This window comes from Ranitomeya variabilis, chromosome 8 (genome assembly GCF_051348905.1).
Source record: "Ranitomeya variabilis isolate aRanVar5 chromosome 8, aRanVar5.hap1, whole genome shotgun sequence".
Taxonomy (NCBI): domain Eukaryota; kingdom Metazoa; phylum Chordata; class Amphibia; order Anura; family Dendrobatidae; genus Ranitomeya; species Ranitomeya variabilis.
The window spans coordinates 107,264,237-107,289,009 of record NC_135239.1 but is presented as its reverse complement, the minus strand read 5'-3'; the positions used below and the strand labels follow the sequence as shown (position 1 = coordinate 107,289,009).

Genomic DNA, 24,773 nt, shown 5'->3' with positions numbered 1-24,773 from the left:
ACATCATTACCTCTGACGCTGAAAAAAGAACAAAAAACTCACAAGGTTATCCATAACATTAATAATACAGGAAAGAAATATATCTTGGTACTGTGTTAGCCAGTAGATAGAAAAATATTTAGAATTGAGAGTCCTCAGTGGTTGATACCTTTTAATGGCTAACTGAAAAGATGGTAACAAATTGCAAGCTTTCAAGACTACACAGGTCTCTTCATCAGGCAAAGACTAAACGAAATTCTGAAGAATCACATATTTATGCACAACATAGCACAGAAAAAAAACAAAAAAACAAAAAACAAAAAAACAAACAAAAAAAAAACCATGTCACTCATGGTAATTCTGCTTCATGTCACCTGTCTTATCCATGTTTTTTTTTCTATGCTATGCTGTGAATAAATATGTGATTCTTCAGTATTTCTTTTAGTCTTTGCCTGATGAAGAGACCTGTGTAGTCTCGAAAACTTGCAATTTGTTACCATCTTTTCAGTTAGCCATTAAAAGGTATCAACCACTGAGGACTCTCAATTCTAAGTATTTTTCCATAACATTAAGTCACTCTTATTTAGAACCGATAGAGGATATGTTGAAATAGGGGAAAAAATAACTCTTTCCATGAACATACCTGGTGCTTTGAAATCTCTAAATTGAATGTTAGCCAAAACAAAATGAATCACAGTGGGACAGTCTTTTTCCACGGATGGATTCTTAGGTCGAAATACGTAACACTCCTTCAATCCTTCTCTGTCAAAGACCTGTGGATCTATTTTCGGAAAGGGCAGTTTATTCATACGTGCCCACTTTTCAGCAAGTAAGAGTTCCTGGAGCGGAAGTGAATATTGCAGATATTTAGAATTCCTCAAAGAAGTCAAAAGTTCTCTACAACAAAGATCACTGACCCAGTGGAACAACTCCTGCAATTCCCATTCAACCAACTTAAAAAATGTAACTTTAGAAATCAGTATTTAAAAGTAACCACATCATCATGACATGGAGGAAATAAAGTCCCAAAAATGCAACTGAAATTAAAATTTGTACTGTATTGGCCTTTCTTATAGAAATAAAATGGAATTATGTTTTTTGGCTTGAGTTCAGCATTTCAAGGAAAAATAGTTACAAATAAGAAAACAATTTCCTTTATGTCTTTCACCTGTCCTTTAAGACAGGCCTGTTCATCCAATAAAAAGCCAAATTTTTCTCTGTATACAGTGGCTGGTAAAAGTATTCACCTCCCCCTCCCTCTTGGCACTTTTTGTGTTCCTGGAATTTCACAGTTTTTTGTTTTTTTTTGAGTGTTTGAGTCAGTTCATGTAAAGAACATGCCTACAACTGAATGTTTGTTTTTTTCTGTGAAGCAAACAACAGATAGGACAGAATAACTGAAAACTTCAGTGTGCATAACTATTCACCCCCCTAAAATCAGTACTTTGTATAACCTACTTTTGCGGAAATTACAGCTGCAAGTCGCTTTGAATAAGTCTTAATGAGCTTTGCACATCTTGACACTGGGATTTATGCCCATTCCTAAAGGCAAAACTGCTCCAGCTTCTTCAAATAAGATGGTTTTCTCTGGCAAACAGCAATCTTCAAGTCTAACCACAGATTCTCAATTGGATTAAGATCTGGGGTTTTTCTAGGCCACTCCAAAACATTTACATTTTTCCTCTTAAACCACTCGAGTGTCTTGTTGGAAGATTAATACATCCCAGTCTCAAATCACTGACAGACGGAAACAGGTTTTGCTCAACAATATCCCTGTATTTAGCATCATCCATCTTCCCCTTGACTCTATTTTCCCTGTCCCTTCTGCCAAAAAACATTCTCACAGCATAATCCTGCCACCACCATGTTTCACTGTGGGGATTGTGTTCTTGGGGTGATGAGCTGGGTTGGTTTGGCACCAGACATAGCGTTTACCTTGGTGGTAAAAAAGTTCAATTTTGGTCTCATTGGACTACAGCACCTTCTTATAGACATGTGGAGAGTCTACCATATGTCTATTGGCAAACTCAAAATAAGCTTTACAAGTTTTGTATGCAAGGTTTTTTTCTGGACTCTGATTAATGCCCTCTTTGCCTAGGCTGAGAGTTTTGGTGGATGGCCCTCTCTTGGCAGGTTTGTTGTGGTACCATGTTCTTTCCATTTCATAATGCATTTAATTGTGCTCCGGGGGATCATCAGAGATTGGTTTTGTTTTTGTTCCCTTTAAACCAACCCTGATTTGTTTGAGATCCCCTTGGTCATCATGGTGTTTTTTGTTTATACAACTGGTACCTGCCTCTAACAGCAGCGATATGAGCTAGCTACAATCTTTTCTGTTTAACCACTTTAAATGTGGTGAAGTGTGGTGATCTACATGGAAAATTTGCTTAGGCAGCCGCACAATCCTTCTACTGGGTGATCATAGGTTGTCAATGAATTGTAGTTGCAGTAGGGAGTCTATCAAATGCCGCTATCATTGCCCTCTTGCTTAATGCTTGAAACCCAACCACAAGCATAAAATTCAAAGCAATGATTAACAGCCATATAAAAAATAACCCACGCAGTCAAAACCGTAAATGGCATTAACAAGCAACAAAAATTGTATACAGGAAACAACCGTTGCCAATAAGAACTTGACAGAAAAATTAAAGTTACGAGTCTCAAAAAATGGTATACATACTTAAAATACAGCTAAATACATACTCAAAATAAACGTTCATATTATCTATTACCTTGAAAGGGGGGCTTGAATCACTAGGTCTAGCAGAAAAATCAAAAGAAATGATAAGATCAACTCCTCGCTGAGGCCTTAGGATTATAGGGTATGGAAGATTGAAAGTCAAACCACTGTCAACAATGTGTATTTTCTTGCTTTTTACATCCAGAGGTTCATAGATCTGTTCAAACTCGTCAGGATCTGTAATAAATTTGAACATATTTAGCTAATAGATACAAGCCTTATTAACAGGTTTAATTAAATATAAAAGTTAGATGACACACAAGGACCATGTCTCAAAAAAACAAACAAAACAAGAATAAAAAAAACTTCAAGGAGTGTCAAGAAAATATGTTCTAGTAATGCCTAGATATTTATTTTCAAACCAAACATCCTGCTAAACTGAAAGTCCAACATAGGGCTGCCGCGCTACTCCACATATACCGATGCCCACCCTCCTGTGTCTGTGATCACACGTGCCTCCACCATCCCGGAATAGTTGGAGCGGCACTTACTTGTGTGTGCCTGAAGTCTTTGGTGCTGCCGCTGACTGAACTGAGTTCACAGATGGGGAGCGTCCTCCCTTTGCACCATAGATAGCTCCTGGATTCCTATCTGTAACAACCAGCGGTTGTCAGCGGCAGCACCAGAGACTTCGGGCACACACAAGTAAGTGCCGCTCCAACTATTCCGGGATTGTGCAGGCACGTGTGATCACAGACACAGGAGGGTGGGCATCGGTATATGTGGAGTAGCGCGGCATCCCTCTGTTGGACTTTCTTTTTGGACATTTGTTTGGGCAGGTTTGCACATCCCACCTGCCAGGGTGCCAGCAGCTTACACATTATAGTTAATTAGGACAGCGCCAGTGTAATTTTGTTATATTCATCCTGCTAAACTGCCTGACGCAGGCACACATGTCCTACCACATAAACCTATGTGCATATGGATGGCAAAGTGATTCATTCAGTCAGTGCACTAGACACCTGACAATCTAGATATTAGTATTTGGAATGGTAGATAAAGCCTTTCATGACACGGATCCTTAATGGACCAATTCAGTATTTGTGTTTCATTTCCCCATCCGTCAGTAACGTATGTTCAGTGTATGCATGAAAATACTTATTGGCCTCCATCTGCTGCCACTTCCAGCCCTGCTCCGGTCCTCTCCTGTATCATATGATGGCAGTTTGGACCAGACAGGTGACAGCGTTTCTGCATAGACTGGAAGCCACTTTCTCAGTCTCTGAGACTCAGTTCCTTTCTTAGAACAAGGTTCTCACAGACTTGCATCAAATGCTTCTTTTTTTGTTGGCTTGCACAATGAACTATGGTCATCTCATGCAGGAAGGGGACTGGAGTAGAACTGGAAGCAGTAGAGGATAGTGACCGGTAAGTATTGTGCTGCACATTGAACATACATTACTGATCGCTAACATAGGGGGAAATAAACACTGGAATTGACCTTCATGGCTTAGCTGTACTCCTTTAAAACATTTTGTATTTTTCTGATTAATGTTTTCTGTACAGTGCCTGGTGGGCATTTCCTGGAATACAAATCACAGAAAGTTCTTTGGTGTTACCGAGTCAGCAACAATTCCACATCTTTTCTTTGAACTTTGTTGTTCTATACCTCTATTATCCTTTCTAAACAGGAGCTAGCTGGCAATTTTTGGCCTGGCGGGGGGGGGGGGGGGGGGGGTTGGAACTAAAAGCACTGGCCCATGAGGGCATGGCCCTACCTTTAGGCTTAGGTCTAAAGTAGAAATCTGCTAGAAATGAATCACAAATGGTTTATTTATGATGTGAATGGTGCACCAATTCAGCAAAATTACGGTATGTAGACACTGAAAATAAGCAGGCAATTTGCACTTTATTTCTCATTTTACATAGACAGATTCTTTGATTTGAGACACCCTATCACAATCACACAGAGCCTGGCAGTAATAGCCTCCACCAGTGGCGTAACTACAAAGTTATGGGCCCCGGTGCGAACTTCCAAATGGGGCCCCCCCCCTACCCCCCATACCCCCCCACCTTCCCCCGCCTCCGCAACCCCCCCACCTTCCCCCGCCCCGCTTCCCCTAGATACGCCTCGGACTGTTGCAGGAATCTCCTGCACTGCAACATGGTGTTGGGTGCCAGCACAGCCCGCACAGTGGTATATAGAGCACAGCCCGCACAGTGGTATATCCAGCACAGCCCGCACAGTGGTATATCCAGCACAGCCCGCACAGTGGTATATCCAGCACAGCCCGCACAGTGGTATATAGAGCACAGCCCGCACAGTGGTATATCCAGCACAGCCCGCACAGTGTTATATACAGCAGAGCCCGCACAGTGGTATATAGAGCACAGCCCGCACAGTGGTATATACAGCAGAGCCCGCACAGTGGTATATCCAGCACAGACCGCACAGTGGTATATCCAGCACAGACCGCACAGTGGTATATCCAGCACAGACCGCACAGTGGTATATCCAGCACAGCCCTCACAGTGGTATATCCAGCACAGCCCGCACAGGGGTATATACAGCACAGCCCGCACAGGGGTATATACAGCACAGCCCGCACAGGGGTATATACAGCACAGCCCGCACAGGGGTATATACAGCACAGCCCGCACAGTGGTATATCCAGCACAGCCCGCACAGTGGTATATACAGCAGAGCCCGCACAGTGGTATATACAGCAGAGCCCGCACAGTGGTATATACAGCAGAGTCCGCACAGTGGTATATACAGCAGAGCCCGCACAGTGGTATATAGAGCACAGTCCGCACAGTGGTATATACAGCACAGCCCGCACAGTGGTATATACAGCACAGCCCGCACAGTGGTATATACAGCACAGCCCGCACAGTGGTATATACAGCACAGCCCGCAGTGGTATATAGAGCACAGCCCGCACAGTGGTATATAGAGCACAGCCCGCACAGTGGTATATAGAGCACAGCCCGCACAGTGTTATATACAGCAGAGCCCGCACAGTGGTATATACAGCACAGCCCGCACAGTGTTATATACAGCAGAGCCCGCACAGTGGTATATAGAGCACAGCCCGCACAGTGGTATATACAGCAGAGCCCGCACAGTGGTATATACAGCAGAGCCCGCACAGTGGTATATACAGCAGAGCCCGCACAGGGATATATACAGCAGAGCCCGCACAGGGATATATACAGCACAGCCCCCACAGGGGTATATACAGCAGAGCCCGCACAGGGATATATAGAGCACAGCCCACATCTCATCTCATCTCCCCCCCCCCCCCCCCCCGATAATGGCCCCACAGTCCGGTTAAAAAGAAAAAAAAAAAAACTCTCCTCACCTTTCCTTTTGCCCGCGCTGCTCCTGGCGGCTGCAGTCTGCCCAGGACACTGCAGGTACGCGATGATATGACGTCATCGCGCACCCGCAGTGTACTGTCAGAGGCAGAGCGGGGAATGATGGGAGAGGAAGCGTCAGATGACGCTCTCTCCTCCCATCATTGCATTGAACTATACCGGTGTCATAGACGCCGGTATAGTTAAATGCGGCGGCGGCGGCGGCACTGGGGGGGGTTCCGGGGGAGGAACAGTGCAGCGGCCCACTACTGGCATCGGCTCTTCTGGCATTTGCCAGAAGTGCCCGATGGCCAGCCTGGCCCTGCTCAGACCTGCCGGCCCGGGGCCCCTGACCTGCGGGGCCCGGTCGCAATGGCGACCGCTGCGACCGCGGTAGTTACGCCCCTGGAGGCCCTCCACCATAGTATAATAATTAGCCAGTCCCTAAATATACATGAATTACATGTATATATGAACAAGATAACAAGGGCATGTATCTACACAGTCTGACACTGGAAGCAGTAACCGCAGTTATATTCTGTATAGCGACACTCCACCAAATGCTAATACCCAGCATAACATTTATTCAATGAACAAAAGAGGAAGAGTCAACTTAGTGTAATTCCCCATAAAATAACATATTGGATCATAAGCTTTAGAATCCCATTTACTAATATGACAACAGCGCTGAAAGGCCCCATTTTTAAGGCAGTAGTTGTGCTATTTAAGGAGGACCTTTCACCAAATTTTTCAGGTTGAACTGGAGACGTAAAAGTGTTTTTTTTTTTTGTTAATTTTTCCTCCTTATTGTGGAGATTTTAATAACAGTATTAACACAAGTTTAAAGAAAATAACGTTAAGTCCAAGTGGGTATTAGACACTTTTAACTAGGGTCCTGTACATCTTCCCCCTGAATGAGTTGCACAATGATAAGTAGGCAGCAACATCTTAGAGACAACATGCCTTTACCTTTGACTTTTTAAACATTTACTTAAGTTTTCAATTGCACCAATTTGAATACATTTAACTTATTGATTACAGTAATTAACTTTTTGAAGTAGGAAAAAAGGTAGCAGATCCTTTGTTCTTACCAATTTCAATTTACAAAAATAACTGACAATAGGTCATCAACATTAGATTGTGGGGGTCCAACATCCAAAACATCAACCAATCAGTGGAACCAACGCATAATACCACAAGCAAGCGGTTATAAGCTCCGGCTGCAGCGCACTGCAGAACTGCCCTAGCCTATGGATAGGTCATCAATATGCGTGACTGGACAATGCGTTTAAGGACCATAGCTGTATAAAAGGCTTTTTTTCAGGATGGGTTCTAGTTTTAGATGACAGAATATTACCTAGTAATGGAGTTAAAGATATGAAAAAAAATAAATGAATAGCCTCAAGATTTCCTTACCAGATTGTCCTTTAAATAGCACAGATAAAGATATATTTTATTATATAAACATGTATAACTTACTGATATATTTGAATTTACTAAAGGTGCCTGTGATCTCCACTTTCAACTTGTACTCAACACAGGAGGGCATTTCCCGAGAGGCATGTCACCAGTGCTATGTGTGAGAGGGGATGTGTCTGGCTCATTTCAGTAAAGCCAGCCCCCTTCTCTTCCATGGCTGATGCACAGACTGGCTTGCTTAACTTTTAAAAGGAGCCAGACAGACATCTGGTATAACAAGGGTCTGGCTGTATATTTGCACCAAAAGGATGTACAGAAATTTTGTTCATGAACACGGAGATACAACATCACCTGAAATATAACATTTAAGTCAGGCGATGATAAGGCTACTTTCTTACCATTTATGCAAAGATTGAATTATCAACAGCCTGAATTACCTATACAGTGGGTACGGAAAGTATTCAGACCCCTTTAAATTTTTCACTCTTTGTTTCATTGCAGCCATTTGGTAAATTCAAAAAAGTTCATTTTTTTCTCATTAATGTACACTCTGCACCCCATCTTGGCTGAAAAAAAACAGAAATGTAGGAATTTTTGCAAAGTTATTAAAAAAGAAAAACTGAAATATCACATGGTCATAAGTATTCAGACCCTTTGATCAGTATTAAGTAGAAGCACCCTTTTGAGCTAGTACAGCCATGAGTCTTCTTGGGAATGATGCAACAAGTTTTTCTCACCTGGATTTGGGGATCCTCTGCCATTCTTCCTTGCAGATCCTCTCCAGTTCCGTCAGATTGGATGGTGAATGTTGGTGGACAGCCATTTTCAGGTCTCTCCAGAGATGCTCAATTGGGTTTAGGTCAGGGCTCTGGCTGGGCCAGTCAAGAATGGTCACAGAGTTGTTCTGAAGCCACTCCTTTGTTATTTTAGCTGTGTGCTTAGGGTCATTGTCTTGCTGGAAGGTGAACCTTCAGCCAAGTCTGAGGCCCAGAGCACTCTGGAAGAGGTTTTCATCCATGATATCTCTGTACTTGGCCACATTCATGTTCCCTTCAATGACAACAGGTTGTCCTGTCCTTGCAGTTGAAAAACACCCCATAGAATGATGCTGCCACCATGTTTCACTGTTTTACTGATAGTAAAAGGAGAGAAGAATACTTGCAGCAGAAAAAAACTGCACGCAAAAATTTGCCTAATTTAACCTTTTCAATAATTTTCAGCAAGTAATTGATGTGATTAAAAAATACCTTCCTGTGTTACATGCTGATGACATCTTGAAAAAGCTGTTGGACAAAGGTGTAAATTTTGTATCCAGGAGAGGAATTAGGCTATGTGCACACGATGTGGAATGGGGTGCAGAGTTTTCTGCACAAAATCCGCATCTCCTGGCAGAAACCGCAGGTGCAGATTTGCCGCGGATTTTGTGCGTTTTTTATGCGGAATTGATGCGGATTTTCTGCGTTTTTTACCACTGCGAATTTCTAAAATGGAAGGGTGCAGAAACGCTGCAGATCTGCACAAAAGAAGTGACATGCACTTCTTGTAAATCCTCAGCGTTTCCGCGTGGATTTTTCCGCACCATCTGCACAACTTTTTTTGTTCACATTGATTTACATTGTACTGTAAATCATAGTGTGGATCTGCAGCATTTCTGACTGGAAAAATCCGCTGCGGACCCGCACTAAAACCGCATCGTGTGCACATAGCCTAACTGTGTGATCAGAAGGTGATATCATGTTACCAATAGTAAGGCAAAAGGTTAAAACAAAACGCAACTGGTTATCCCTATCTGGTTCATATAAATGCGGTAAACGCCAGTGTGGCTTATGTTGATATATGGACAATTCAAACAAAATCAAAGCCACAGCTGCTCCTTAATACACAAGAACCGCACATTTATTAATTGCAGCACAACTTATGTGGTTGATGTTATTACGTGCGCACAGTGCAGTCTCCAATATGTCGGATGGACTACACGATCTCTCAGGACTAGAATTGCGGAACATATCTATGATGCCACAAATACCACAACAAGAAGTTTATCAGGAGCTTCTTATTTTTCATCTGTCCACAAAGGTTGTCTGGACTTTTTTCATGTTCATGCATTAGAGGAAGTTCTTATCAGTGATCAAGGCGGTGATAGAGGCAAAGTATTACATATTGCATTTTAAAGAAGCGCATTTCATTTTCAAGTTTAATTCCAGAGTTCCTTCTGGATTGAATATGATATTATGTATTATTATTGAACTCAACTTTACATCTATCATATTATGGAAACAGAAACACATGGGCTACTCGCACAGTGAACAAGTGTGTAGGAACATGTTCATACACCACCAAGAAACTTGAAGACACAAAGAGCACAGTAAAACCAAAAACACTGTTGCAAAAAAAAATCACAGTAATAAGCAAGTGCTAGTAAAAAGATGGAAAAAACAGGGTATTTGGTTGATACGTTTTTTGCAAAAAATGTATATTAAGCTGCTCCTCCACCAAACGTCAGTGTATACCCATATAGAGCAGTCCTAAATGATGTATGCAATCCCTATCTGATGTATTTAAAAACATGATCATCTGTATACTACCTGTATAAGCAGGGTTCAGAGAGGAACTGTCCATGTGGACACGCTCTTTTTACTAGCACTTGCTTATTACTGTGATATTTTGCAACAGTGTTTTTGGTCTTAGGCTGGTTTCACACTTGCATTTTGATCTGCAGCGTTTTTAAAAAAAACGGATGTGGTGAAAAAACGCATGTAAACGCGGCAAAACGCCGCGTTTTTTAGACACATGCGTTTTTGCATGCAGAAAAAAAACGCAGCGTTTTGCCGCGTTTACATGCGTTTTTTCATGCGTTTGCGTTTTTTAAACGCATGCTGAGAAGTGTGTGACAGCTGCCAATCATCAAAATCAACTAGAAAACCCACTATAAATAGAAATAGCTAGGGTTAGGGTTATGGATAGGGTTAGGATCCCTAGGGTTAGGGTTAGGGGTAGCTTTTTATTAGAATGTCCTGGTCACCAGGTCACTGATAAGCCACCCCCCACCATCAAGGTGATAAAGGGATCCAAACCCTAACCCTAACCCTGACAAGCCACCATCCACCATCAAGGTGATAAAGGGATACTAACCCTAACCCTACCCCTAACCCTGTCAAGCCACCATCCACCATCAAGGTGATAAAGGGATACTAACCCTATCCTTACTCCTACCACTAACCCTGACAAGCCACCATCCACCATCAAGGTGATAAAGGGATACTAACCCTAACCCTGACAAGCCACCATCTACCATCAAGGTGATAAAGGGATACTAACCCTAACCCTGACAAGCCACCCCCCACCATCAAGGTGATAAAGGCATCCTAACCCTAACCCTACCCATAACCCTAACCCTAGGGATCCATAGGAATTGGCTATTATGTTGACCTGGTGACCAGGACATTCTTCTAATAAAAAGCTTTGTTCAATGTGGACACCCCAAGATATACGGTATTGCTATAGAGTACTAAAAATATAAACTCGTAGAGTATTGACTATCATATAGGGTTAGGGGTAGGGTTAGGGTTTGGATCCCTTTATCACCTTGATGGTGGGGGGTGGCTTGTCAGGGTTAGGGTTAGGGTTTGCGTTTTTTAGCGCTAAAACGCTGCAGATCAAAACGCAAGTGTGAAACCAGCCTTAATGTGCTCTTTTGTGTCTTTATTTATCTATGATATTATGCATTTCTTTTTTTTTTTTTTAAATGTTTTGTGTCATTAGCATAATTTTCTCATTTACATGACTAATTGCTCATCTCATTTCCTTTTCCTCCAATTCTATTTAGCTATGCTTTTGCACTGATCACAGATATGGTTATGATTAAGAACACTTTCGTTCGAAACGCGTAATCCATCACTCACTATTTTAACAGCATGTTTTTAGAGGCATTGTAATAAAATAAAATTTTTAATGTCCACTCAATAACCTGATTTTGGATGTCTGTTGCTGGAACTTTTTTGTTTGATTCACTGTTAGGATTGTATTAGGCAGGTGATGAGCAGTGCCATGAGTTTTCTCCACACATACTGCTTAGAGTTATCACCAAAAAGGTCTATCTTGGTCTCATCAGACCAGAGAATCTTATTTCTCATAGTCTCGGAGTCCTTCATGTGTTTCTTAGCAAACTCTTTGCGGGCTTTCATAGGTCTTGCACTGAGGAGAGGCTTCCTTTGGGCTATACTGCCATAAAGGCCCATCTGGTGGAGGGCTGCAGTGATTGTTGACTTTGTGAAACTTTCTCCCATCTCCCTACTGCATCTCTGGAGCTCAGTCACAGTGATCTTGGGGTTCTTCTTTACCTCTCTCACAAAGGCTCTTCTCCCATGATTGCTTAGCTTGACTGGATGGCCAAGTCTAGGAAGACTTCTGGTGGTCCCAAACTTCTTCCATTTAAGAATTATGGAGGCCACTGTGCTCTTATGAACCTTGAGTACTGCAGAAATTCTGTTGTAACCTTGGCCAAATCTGTGCCTTGCCACAATTCCGTCTCTGAGCTCCTTGGCCAATTCCTTTGACCTCATGATTCTCATTTGGTCTGACGTGCACTGTGATACTGTGAAGTCTTGTATAGACAGGTGTGTGCCTTTCCAAATCAAGTCCTATCAGTTTAATTAAACACAGCTGGACTCCAACGAAGGAGTAGAACCATCTCAAGGAGGATTACAAGGAAATGGACAGCATGTGAATTAAATATGAGTGTCTGAGCAAAGGGTCTGAATACTTATGACCATGTGATAGTTCAGTTTTTCTTTTTTATTAAATTTGCAAAAGCTTCAACATTTCTTTTTTTTCAGTCAAGATGGGGTGCAGAGTGTATATTAATGTGAAAAAATGAACTTTTTTTTAAATTTACCAAATGGCTGCAATGAAACAAAGAGTGAAAAATTTTAAGGGGTCTGAATACTTTCCATACCAACTGTATCTCTGGCTTTGCAAAGTAGGGGAAATAACATCCCATTACATTTGCTGCCATTAGTTAAGACACTGTGCAGAGCAAGTCAACGCTACGATATGACATAGGAGTGCTGTCTCCTGACACTGCGCAGTCTCAATGTATCCCATGTGATGCAGCTTCAGCTCGTCTCCCTTGCCTGCTGCTTGCAATAGCTACAGGAAGAAATCAATTAATAAAGAGACAGCCAAACCTGCATATCCCATAAAAGGCAGAAGAAGGGGTGTACACAGAAACCACGGTGCCCCATAACGAGTCCTAATTGGGCCCTACCTTCCCCCTTGGTGGAGTAGGTGGGGTCACGGCGCATAGGAGGAGTCATAGAATGGCATGCCTCAAATTTAAAAATGGAGAGAGATGTATCGGAGCACATACAGAGTAATTTTGCTCTTATGGAAGCCCCTTACTGTTCTCGCCCACTAAAATAACCCTTTTGCGACCCACAGATTAAAATTTCTCTAAAAATGCATCTAACACATTGCATGACACCCTCACGCACAGTGAATTACCCCACAAACACAGTATAACCCCAGTGTCCTCAAAACAGTCTCATGTCCCCACAGTAAATACGTCCACACAACAGGAAACCCCCATATCACCTCACACAGTGTAATGGCCCCACCAGTACAATTCTCCCTCTAACTGTATAAACGCTCCATATAGGGAAACATCATACTCTGTGGTGGGGACTATTAAGTACTGAGTGATAAAAGAAAGGAAAATAATACTTGCTTAGATATGTTCCCCTCTTGCAGTGCTCTGTGCTGTGTGTGGACTGAGGCTCCGTGCAGCAAGAGACTCAGATGGAGAATCTGAATGATTGAGAACAGTTCTAAACGGCTCCCTGTTCCGCCATTGTATTCACTGTCGGACTGGGGCACAAAGGGCCTGTGGTCCGCACCAACTGTCTCCATTCTATCAGTTCTCCCCTGCGGTCCCCACTCCTGGATTTAGTGTAGGCCGGCCTGTGGTCAGCACCAACTGTCACTATTCTACCAGTTCTCACCTGCGGTCCCCACAACTGGATTTAGCGCAGGCCAGCCTGCGGTCCGCACCAACAGTCACCATTCTATCAGTTCTCCGCTGCGGTCCCCACTACTGGATTTAGTGCAGGCCGGCCTGTGGTCCGCACCAACTGTCACCATTCTACCAGTTCTCCCCTGTGGTTCCCCTCCTGGATTTAGTGCAGGCCAGCCTGTGGTCCACACCAACTGTCACCATTCTATCAGTTCTCCCCTGTGGTTCCCCTCCTGGATTTAGTGCAGGCCGGCCTGTGGTCCGCACCAACTGTCACCATTCTATCAGTTCTCCCCTGTGGTTCCCCTCCTGGATTTAGTGCAGGCCGGCCTGTGGTCCGCACCAACTGTCACCATTCTATCAGTTCTCCCCTGCGGTCCCCACTACTGGATTTAGCGCAGGCCGGCCTGTGGTCTGCACCAACTGTCACCATTCTACCAGTTCTCCCCTGTGGCTCCCCTCCTGGGTTTAGTGCAGGCCGGCCTGTGGTCCGCACCAACTGTCACCATTCTATCAATTCTCCCCTGCGGTCCCCACTACTGGATTTAGCGCAGGCCGGCCTGTGGTCCGCACCAACTGTCACCATTCTACCAGTTCTCCCCTGTGGTTCCCCTCCTGGATTTAGTGCAGGCCGGCCTGTGGTCAGCACCAACTGTCACCATTCTATCAGTTCTCCCCTGTGGTTCCCCTCCTGGATTTAGTGCAGGCCGGCCTGTGGTCCGCACCAACTGTCACCATTCTATCAGTTGTCCCCTGCGGTCCCCACTACTGGATTTAGCGCAGGCCGGCCTGTGGTCCGCACCAACTGTCACCATTCTACCAGTTCTCCCCTGTGGCTCCCCTCCTGGATTTAGTGCAGGCCGGCCTGTGGTCCGCACCAACTGTCACCATTCTATCAGTTCTCCCCTGCGGTCCCCACTACTGGATTTAGCACAGGCCGGCCTGTGGTCCGCACCAACTGTCACCATTCTATCAGTTCTCCCCTGTGGTTCCCCTCCTGGATTTAGTGCAGGCCGGCCTGTGGTCCGCACCAACTGTAACCATTCTACCAGTTCTCCCCTGCGGTCCCCACTACTGGATTTAGCGCAGGCCGGCCTGCGGTCCGCACCAACAGTCACCATTCTATCAGTTCTCCCCTGCGGTCCCCACTCCTGGATTTAGGGCAGGCCGGCCTGTGGTCAGCACCAACTGTCACCATTCTACCAGTTCTCCCCTGTGGTTCCCCTCCTGGATTTAGTGGAGGCCGGCCTGTGGTCCGCACCAACTGTCACCATTCTATCAGTTCTCCCCTGCGGTCCCCACTCCTGGATTTAGGGCAGGCCGGCCTGTGGTCAGCACCAACTGTCACCATTCTACCAGTTCTCCCCTGTGGTCCCCACTCCCGGATTTAGCGCAGGCCGGCCTGTGGTCCGCACCAACTGTCACCATTCTATCAGTTCTCCCTTGCGGTCCCCACTCCTGGATTTAGTGCAGGCCGGCCTGTGGTCCGCACCAACTGTCACCATTCTACCAGTTCTCCCCTGTGGTTCCCCTCCTGGATTTAGTGCAGGCCGGCCTGCGGTCCTCACAAACTGTCACCATTCTATCAGTTCTCCCCTGTGATTCCCCTCCTGGATTTAGCGCAGGCCGGTCAGTGGTCTGCACCAACTGTCACCAATCTACCAATCCTCGACATTTTTATGGTGGCGCAGACCACAGATGAATGGTCCCTGCATTCAGGAGGGTGACAGCAGGTGAGTACGATTTATTTTGTTATTTCTACAAATTCTAGCAGGCATAAGGACTTTTGCCCAGACGATCTCTTTATTTCTGGTGGGCAGAGCTTTCATTATTTTGGATAACTCCTATAACCATGTCACCTCTGGACGATTTTCCGTCCATTTTTTTCCTCCCCTTCTTCCAAGAGCCATAACATTTTTATTTTTCCATCTATTTAGCCATACGAGGGCTTGTTTTATGAGGGACAAGTTGTACTTTTGAATGACACCATTGATTTTACCATATAGTGTACTGGAAAACAAGAATAAAAATTGCAAAATGGTCAAATTGCAAAAAAGTGCAATTCCACAATTCTTTCTTTTTTTTAATTTACCAAGTTCACTATATAGCAGGGGTGCACAACTCCAGTCCTCAAAGGCCACCAATAGTGCATGTTTTCAGGATTTCCCTCCTATTGAACAGGAGACCTTTTAATCACCTGTATCTGTGACGATTCCAACACCTTGCGCAATGCTAAGGAAATCCTGAAAACATCGTTGTGCACCTCTGCTATTAGGTACCATATATACTCGAGTATAAGTCGAGATTTTCAGCCAAAAAAAATGGGCTGAAAGTGCCCCTCTCGGCTTATACTCGAGTCATGGAAGGCGGGGGATCGGCGGGTGAGAGGGAGCGACACCTGTCAAATACTCACCTGCTCCCGGAGCTCCTGGCGCGGTCCCTGTATGTCCCACGGTCTTCGGGCGCTGCAGCGTCTTCCCCTGTTCAGCGATCACTGGTACCGCTCATTAAAGTTATGAATATGGACTCCACTCCCATAGGGGTGGAGCCGCATATTCATTACTGTAATGAGCGGTACCATGTGACTGCTCACTACTGGAAGAAGCTGCCGCTCCCGAAGACCGTGGGACATGCAGGGACCGCGTCAGCAGCGCTGGGAGCAGGTGAGTATTTCATATTCACCTTTCCGCATTCCACTGACGCTCTGTCTTCCGCATCCTCTGCAGTCACTGTTCAGGTCAGAGGGCGCGATGACGTATTAGTGTGCGCGCCGCCCTCTGCCTGAAAAGTCAGTGCGGAGAGACGGGACACTGAGGAGAAGCTGGCAGCGACGAGAGGTGAGTATGTCATTTTTTATTTTAGTGCAGCAACAGCAGCATTACATGTGGCACAATGCTATATGGATCGTCTATGGGGCCATAAAGAACTGCATGGAGCATTATATGGGGCATCTATGGGGCCATAAAGAACTGCATGGAGCATAATATGGAGCATCTATGGGGCCATAACTGCATGGAGCATTATATGGAGCATCTATGGGGACATAACTGCATGGAGCATTATATGGGGCATCTATGGGGCCATAAAGAACTGCATGGAGCATTATATTGGGCATATATGGGGACATAACTGCACGGAGCATTATATGGGGCATCTATGGGGCCATAAAGAACTGCATGGAGCATTATATTGGGCATATATGGGGCCATAAAGAACTGCATGGAGCATTATATTGGGCTTCTATGGGGTCATAAAGAACTGCATCGAGCATTATATGGGGCCTATTTTGTATGGAGCATCTTATGGGGCCATAATGAAATGTATGGAGCATTATATGGGGCCTATTTTGTATGGAGCATCTTATGGGGCCATAATGGACTGTATGGAGCATTATATGGGGCTCCTGATTCAATATGGATATTCAAAAACACTTAACCTACTGATGTCTCAATTAATTTTACTTTTATTGGTATCTATTTTTATTTTTGACATTTACCGGTAGCTGCTGCATTTTCCACCCTAGGCTTATACTCGAGTCATTAAGTTTTCCCAGTTTTTTGTTGCAAAATTAGGGGGGGTTCGGCTTATACTCGAGTATATATGGTAAAATTGACTTGGCACTATGATTCTCCAGGTTAGAACAAGTACACAGATACCAAACAGGTATAGTTTTATTTTTTGTTTTTGTTTTATTTAAGTGGTGACATTTTTTTTGTAAATTTGCATGAAAAATGTATTTTGCGTGTGTCGCCATTTTCCAAGAACCATAACATTTTAATTTTTGGGGATATGGGGCTGTGCGTGATGGCTTATTTTTTGTACTCAAAGCTGAAATTTTTACAAATACCATTTTGGGTTAGGTACGATTTTATCGCCTCTTATGGCAATGTTGCAGCTGCCAAGAAAAAAACATAATGCTGTCATTTTTTATTCTTTGTTTCATTACACCGTTTGCCGATCAGATTAATTTATTTTATATTTTGACAGATCGAGAACATTTCTGAATGCAAAGATACAAAATGTGTATTTATTTTTTGTTTTATTTTCAATTGTGCAAAAAGGGGGACAATTTGAACTTGTTTTTATTGTTTTCATATTTAATTTTTTTCTTACTGTTTTAAAATAGTCCCTTTAGGGACTGATCGCTTGTGCTATGTATAGCAGAAATCATGATCTCCTACAAATGACAGCCATGGGCTGGTTTTCACAATAGGATCGTAATAGCAGGCATATTCGTCTCCAGCAGACCTCCAGGTGCCATGACAACCTATCATTGCCCCACGATCACGTCATAGCTGTGTAGATGAGAGTGTGGAATGACGCACTCCCTGCCGACAAGTGTTTAATCCCGCTCTCAGACATTAAAAGAGAAAATTCACTGGTTAACACCTGTGGAGGTTACGGGTACATGATCAGTTTTAATTTGCAGGGAAAGATGTGGGTTCAGCGGGCAAGTCTGCATCAAAGGCAGGGAAATGGCCAATGATGTAAAAAATATGAATGTCGTGAAGGGGTTAAAGGGAACCTGGCAGCTGATCCCCATAATCCATAGGCTGCATGCATAAGACACTGACTGCAGTATCCCACCCAGGAATGTTTGACTCTGTAACGCTGCAGCATTTCAGAGAAAAACACATTTTAGAGGCCACCGGGAAGTGAGCCACATGAGGGACTAGTCTGATAGGTGTGGTGGCTAAAAGGGACTGACAGGTCTCTGCCTAGATGCACACTTAGGTAGAGACCTGTCAGTTGCTGTCATTAGCCAGAGAGAAGGTGCTGGGGACCCGCCTGTTCGACAATTCTAGAGCGTTTGTCCATCCCTGGCTGTTTCTGTAAGTTTCTCTTAAATATTCCAGCTTTTAGAGTCAAACATTCCTGGGTGGGACACTGCAATCAGTGCTGGATACCTGGGGCCCACAGTTCGGGCAGCATGTATCGGGTTCACTTTAAATGTACACTGCTCAAAAAAAAATAAAGGGAACACTTAAACAACAGAATATAACTCCAAGTAAAATCAAACTTCTGTGAAATCAAACTATCCTCTTAGGAAGCAACACTGTTTGACAATCAATTTCACATGCTGTTTTGCAAATGGAATAGACAACAGATGGAAATTATTGGCAATTATCAAGACACACTCAATAAAGGAGTGGTTCTGCAGGTGGGGACCACAGACCACATCTCAGTACCAATGCTTTCTGGCTGATGTTTTGGTCACTTTTGAATGTGGGTTGAGCTTTCACATTCGTGGTAGCAGGAGACGGACACAAGTGGCTCAGGTAGTGCAGCGCTTCTAGTATGGCACATCAATGCGAGCTCTGGCAAGAAGGTTTGCTGTGTCTGTCAGTGTAGTGTCCAGAGGCTGGAGGCGCTACCAGGAGACAGGCCAGTACACCAGGAGACGTGGAGGGGGCCGTAGGAGGGCAACAACCCAGAACAAACGGTTAGAAACCGACTCCATGAGGATGGTCTGAGTGCCCGACGTCCACAGATGGGGGTTGTGCTCACATCCCATTTTAGCTTTAAAAGAATTTATTAAGTTAATACAGGCCTACGCTTTTCAACATTGGACAGAGGTCTTCTTCAGGCCAGGCACCTTGAACATTGGACAGATGTCTTTCTCTGGCTAGGCACCAAGAACATCAGACAGATGTCTTTCTCTGGCCAGGCATGTAGTGTAGATACATATGGAAACCTGAGAAAGACGTCTTTCTGATGTTGAAACTCGAAGCCCTTATTCTTTTAATAAATTCTTATGAAACCATTTCTTGCCTGTCTGTCATACTCTGCCATCCTTATATCACCCAAGTATTTAATTTTTATACTATTTATCCGATACATGGTGGTTCCTTTCGCCGTACCATCTTAAGGAGCAGCTGTAGTGGATTCCTTTCATCTCTGGATTTGAAGGAAGGTTGTGCCTGGTATCTGTACATCCCTCCTGGGAGAGCATACTACCATATGCCCTGTCAGTCCTCACCACCTCCACTTTATTAAAACACCACCCCAGTGGATTTTTTTTATTGCAGAACTGAAGTGGTGCTTTAAATGTAATTCCCCCGCCCTCCATCTCATACTCACCTGTCGCCACCTTCATCCCTTTCCAGCATCGCTTCAGTTGGTCTCTGAGGAAAAGTAACCTGCTGGCAGCTCCAGTGTTTCATGAAGCAAGTCGGAGGTCACTTTTCAATACATTTCTAAGTCTTGTTTTTGCTCTCCGACCTGCATTGAGTTCTTGTGACGTAACTTCTGACCAGTCAGATGTTATGGGCACAAGATGGCGCGAGTGGATAGGGACGGCGGCGGTAAAAGGTGAAGCTGTCAGAAGGAGAGTATAAGAATGGGGGCAGGGGGCTTATATTTAAAGTGTAATGAGAACGCTGAAAAAAAAACTGTAGTGGTGCTTTAAAAGGATTTCTGCACTATGGAACTATGCCTTTTAGTTCCCATTAAAGGTTCATAAGCTGATCAGTATCTCTTACCTAATTTAGACATCATGGAGTGAATATTTTGGTTCAAAGGAAAGATAATAGTTGAACACAGAATTAAAACAGTCACCTGCAACAGCAAGATCAGTCTCATCATCATCCACAGATTCCTGGGTAGTCAAAAGTGATAAAGGTGACAAAGGATATGATGTGTTTAAGTTTAGCCCCAGCATGAAGTTATGCACTTTGCCTGCTCTTCCTTCCCGTGTGTTGAATAGGGCACTGTCGCCAACCAAGGCCATCAGCATGCGCTGCACCCAACTCGCTTGACTGTTTCTTTGATATTCCTCTTCAGCTTCAGTATTTTCACTACCTAAATGAGATTAAAAGTAATATACAAAGAAAAAGCAGTTACGTCACCAATCTAAGGCAAAAACTTAGGCACACAACACAAAGTATCATATGGTTAAGGGAACATACAAGAATCTGGGCTTGTCAATAGCAAGTAGTAAAAGCAAACAAAAAAGTTCCACCAACAAACATCCAAAATCAGGTTATAGAGTGGACATTAAAAACTTCATTTTATTGCAATTCCTTTAAAAACATGCTGTTAAAATAATGAGTGAGGGATTACCCGTTTCGAACAACAGTGTTCTTAATCATAACCAACGTCCACTCTATAACCTGATTTTGGATGTTTGTTGCTGGAACTTTTTTGTTTGATTACCACAGCCGCTTTTTCTGAGCACCATCCTGGAGTCCACACCCAAAGGCAGAGAAATTCATCTAATGGTGAGCTGAATAACTTTTTTTTTTCCAATATTGATACAAGTAGTAAAAGCAGTATGTTAGTTTATAATAGGTCTAGCCAAGACAACTTACTCCTGTTGACCTTTGACACAATTTGGCGACTGCCTACTTAAGTAACAGATTATCTTAGAAATTTAGTTTCAAGGATATTAAAGATTCATTACTAGGGATGAGCGAACGTGCTCAGTGATGCTCTGACATCACTCGAGCCTGGGTGCTCGGATGTGCTCATTACTCAGCATTAGCCGATGATGGGATTTGAGTTTGAAATCGAGCAAATTTGGCACCTGTTATACAGCCAACAAGCATGCAGGGATTGACTGCCAGTCACTTTAATGCCGAAGCTATCTTGGTGGTGGCATTACTGTGATTGGTTGACCGTGTGACATCATCAGGGGTTATAAATGGACAGGCGCCGTTAAGCTTGATACTGACCCCATTGCACAGCTCTGTGACAGTTGTTATTGGATGGAGAGAGTGCTTCTCCAGGCATGTGTGCACAGTATAACGAATCAGAGTCCTATAGTGTTGGTAATTATGCTGAAGCTAGACCATCATACTAACAATCCTTCTAAAGGCTAACCTTGTGCTTTAACAACCAAAGAGGACAAAAAATATGCCCCTAAAATATAACTTTTATTTAGTCAGGTAAAAATGACCTGTTAGGGTCAGGAGACAGTAATTAATTAACCATATAACTAAAAAAGGATAGAGGTAATAGGTGAGGGGGTGCTCTCTCCCTGACTCACCCTACCTTACCGCGGAGGTTGGCACCCTAAGTTCGACATGGCGCCCCCACTCAACGACGGCTCTCCCTTAAGACCCTAGCGGGGACTTACCAAAGAAAACCACCACCAACACCAATAATAATAATACTCAATTAAAGTGCTAATGTGCTAACAAAGTGTTTAAATAACACGTGCGAGGTATATATTGATTTTGTCATATACCAGACGTTTTTGTTTCAGGATTCATTAATAAGAGTCCTGGTACTTAATAACTCGGGTGCAATTTGTGAGCGGGGATCGATAGTTTTTGTGCCTGGTATTTAAGATAGGTAATTAAAGTGAATACATCCTATCTAAAGCCAGTCTTAGGCTAATAATCTTATCAAATATAGATGTTAGATGATATGCAAGGAAAAATATTGCCAATATAGGGTAGTGGCACTTAAAATCTCAAAAAATAGATAGAGATATAGTCATAAATGTCAGAACACCATCTTATTCAGAAATGCTCGTGAATTACTTTTTTTACATCACAATAGTTTGTATACCATAACGTGAGTGTATAATAGCCAGCTAGTGATTCAATACATAATCACACTGCCCCATATAATAAGTCAAAATATAGTCATAGCTGTAAAAGGCACAAAAACCGCTCACAAGGACTCAATCAGAGATAACAATAAAAACCCAGTTATATGACACACTGCAGGGATTTTGGTGATCCATAGTTAGATCATGGTCATAGAAAAAATAGTACAGATAGTACTTATCGGTTTGTTGCCCATCCCGACGCGTTTCCCCCCGGGGTATAGACCAGGGTTCATCAGGGAACCAGAAAAAGGGCTTGTTTCCCGAACCGGGGGGCTGCTACAATGCGCTGCACCTCGTCCTGACCGCTTACTATGAAGGGTTACCTGATCCTCGCTATCCTGTTTAAATAACATCCGCCGCCATATTCAGCGTGTCCTCCCACCGGAAATGACGTATCGCTAGTACAAGCAGTGAGGCGATCCTACGGTGGGAGGCGCTTGTCACGAGGGAAGCTTTTCCAGTAGCACTCGGCATTGGAACGCTATGCGTACCACCTCGCGCAGGCGCATTGGATATATGACGTATCGTAAGTGTACAATCTTGCAGAGAGGGAAGCATAAATATACCTGCTTAAGAAAGTATTGCAAGTTCTTTCTTAAAGACTCTACTGTATTGCGCAATGGGGGGAAGGTGCCCGTGACTGATTTTAAAACAGATTACTTATATTGGAGAATTAATTCGGATACCTTCCAAAAAACTTAGAGGACACATTTAATAAGTCATATATACATTTTTACAGGATTTAGTAAGGAGGATTGGCAACCCTTCATATACGATCATATCAAAAAATATATATTTCTCTAACCACCACTAGAACAGTGGGGTCAACTCTGGAAAACCAATATGATAATGCTTCACTAATCAAGTGAAAGCTAATTACGTGGCCATTAGACCTATACATTCTCAGTTTACTGTCACTATAGACCTTGCGAACACAACCAAAAATACTTCAAATAAAGCTGGTAAAATTGAGCTGCTCATTCAGACCTGAAGGAGACATGGAATCCAAAAGGTAAATCCACCTTGTCTCTCGGAGTATTTTTCCATCCCAGTCACCCATCCTGACAGGTATGGGGATGGTCTCTATAACCTGGAACGAGAACGAATCAAGATCCCCCCCATGTTTTTCCACCATATGTCGTGCTAGCGGGGTCTCCCGTTTATGTTTAATGTCACCCACATGCTCGCCTATCCTGATCCTCAGCTGTCTTTTTGTCTTCCCGACATAGTTTAACGGGCAGCTGCATGTACAGAGATAGACTACTCCCATTGTTCTACAACTGGCAAAGTCTCTATTCTTAAAGGTACGTCCTGTGGCTACACTGTAAAAAGTATTTGATTGATTGATCAAATTACAGGTTTTGCAACCTCTGCATTTAAATGTACCTACATTTCTGCGCTCTAACCATGTGCCACCCATTTTTTGGGGGGCTAAGTGACTGTGGACCACATGTTCACGTATAGACTTCCCTCTTCTATAAGTGACCGAGGGAAACTTGGGGATACACCCTACCAAATCCGGATCGGCTCTCAAAATGCCCCAATAACGTCTCAGGATCCCCATCACCTTCTGATTTTGATCATCAAAAGTTCCAATTAGTCTAGTTAGATTATCATTTTGCTCTTTTGATTTAACATTTAATAGGTGATTCCTGTTTGCTCCTCGTGCCGTCTCATATCCGGCGTTGATGACATGTTCTGGGTATCCCCTTTCTCTGAAACGTTGTTTTAGTTTACCTGCTTGATGTTCAAAATCTAACAAAGAAGAGCAGTTTCTACGCATTCTAAAAAACTGCCCTTTAGGTATGCCTCTCTTTAAATTGGTGGGGTGGTAGCTTTCCCATCTCAGGAGGCTATTAGTAGCTGTCTCTTTCCGATAGATAGAGCTACTCAATGTCCCCTCTCTGTTCTTCCAGAGTAGGACATCCAGAAAGGAGATCTTATCCCCTCCCACCTCGCAGGTAAATCTTAAATTCAGATTATTTTCATTCAAATGGTCCACAAACCTTCTAAATGAAGCGGCCCCTCCTGACCACAGAACAAGGACGTCATCAATATAGCGCCCCCAGAAAATGATCTGAGGGCACCATGTGACATCCTCGTCTCTAAAGACCAATGTCTCCTCCCACCAGCCCAGGAGCAAATTTGCGTAAGTAGGGGCACAAGGGGTCCCCATCGCAGTGCCCCTGAGCTGGTGGAAGAACTCCCCATTAAACAGGAAGAAATTATGAGTCAGTACATATTGAAGTAATTCAACCAAAAAACTGTTATGTGGGAAGCAATGATTCCCTCGTGCCTTCAGATAATATTCTACCGCCTCCACGCCCTTGTCGTGTGGTATACTGCTATAAAGGGTTTCAACATCTATTGATGCCAAAATAGCATCTGGCTCAAGTTGAATCCCCTCGATTTTAGTAAGCAGATCTGAGGTGTCTCTGATATACGAGGGTAAGGAATATACAAATGGGCGCAGAATTTGATCTAGGTAAACAGTTGAATTTTGGCAGAGTGCATTGATGCCGGCCACAATTGGGCGTCCTTTTAGTGGGCTGTAGCCCTTATGAACTTTAGGTAAAGAATAGAAAGTTGCCAGCACAGGATATTTGGGGTACATATAGTCGAACTCGCTCCTGGATATGAGACCATTCCCTAATGCTTCAGATAGTATAGCTTTCAATTCAATTTGATAGGGCAATGTGGGGTCCTTTTTTAAAATCTCATAGGTTGTGGAATCAGATAGAATGTTCCTACACATAATGAGATACTGA

At 43.6% G+C, this 24,773-nt stretch overlaps 1 protein-coding gene across 4 annotated transcripts in view; it reads right to left on the bottom strand.

Moving 5' to 3' along the window:
• The window catches only part of PLA2G4A (phospholipase A2 group IVA), a 241,714-nt gene that overhangs the window by 18,231 nt on the left and 198,710 nt on the right, over positions 1 to 24,773 (bottom strand). For all 4 annotated transcript variants that reach the window (XM_077277665.1, XM_077277667.1, XM_077277666.1 and 1 more), the window contains 3 exons: positions 20,007 to 20,249; positions 2,712 to 2,896; positions 623 to 818 (listed from right to left, as the gene is read on the bottom strand). In XM_077277665.1, the coding sequence (XP_077133780.1) occupies positions 623 to 818; positions 2,712 to 2,896; positions 20,007 to 20,249 (624 nt within the window). The remainder of the gene's footprint in view (positions 1 to 622; positions 819 to 2,711; positions 2,897 to 20,006; positions 20,250 to 24,773) is intronic.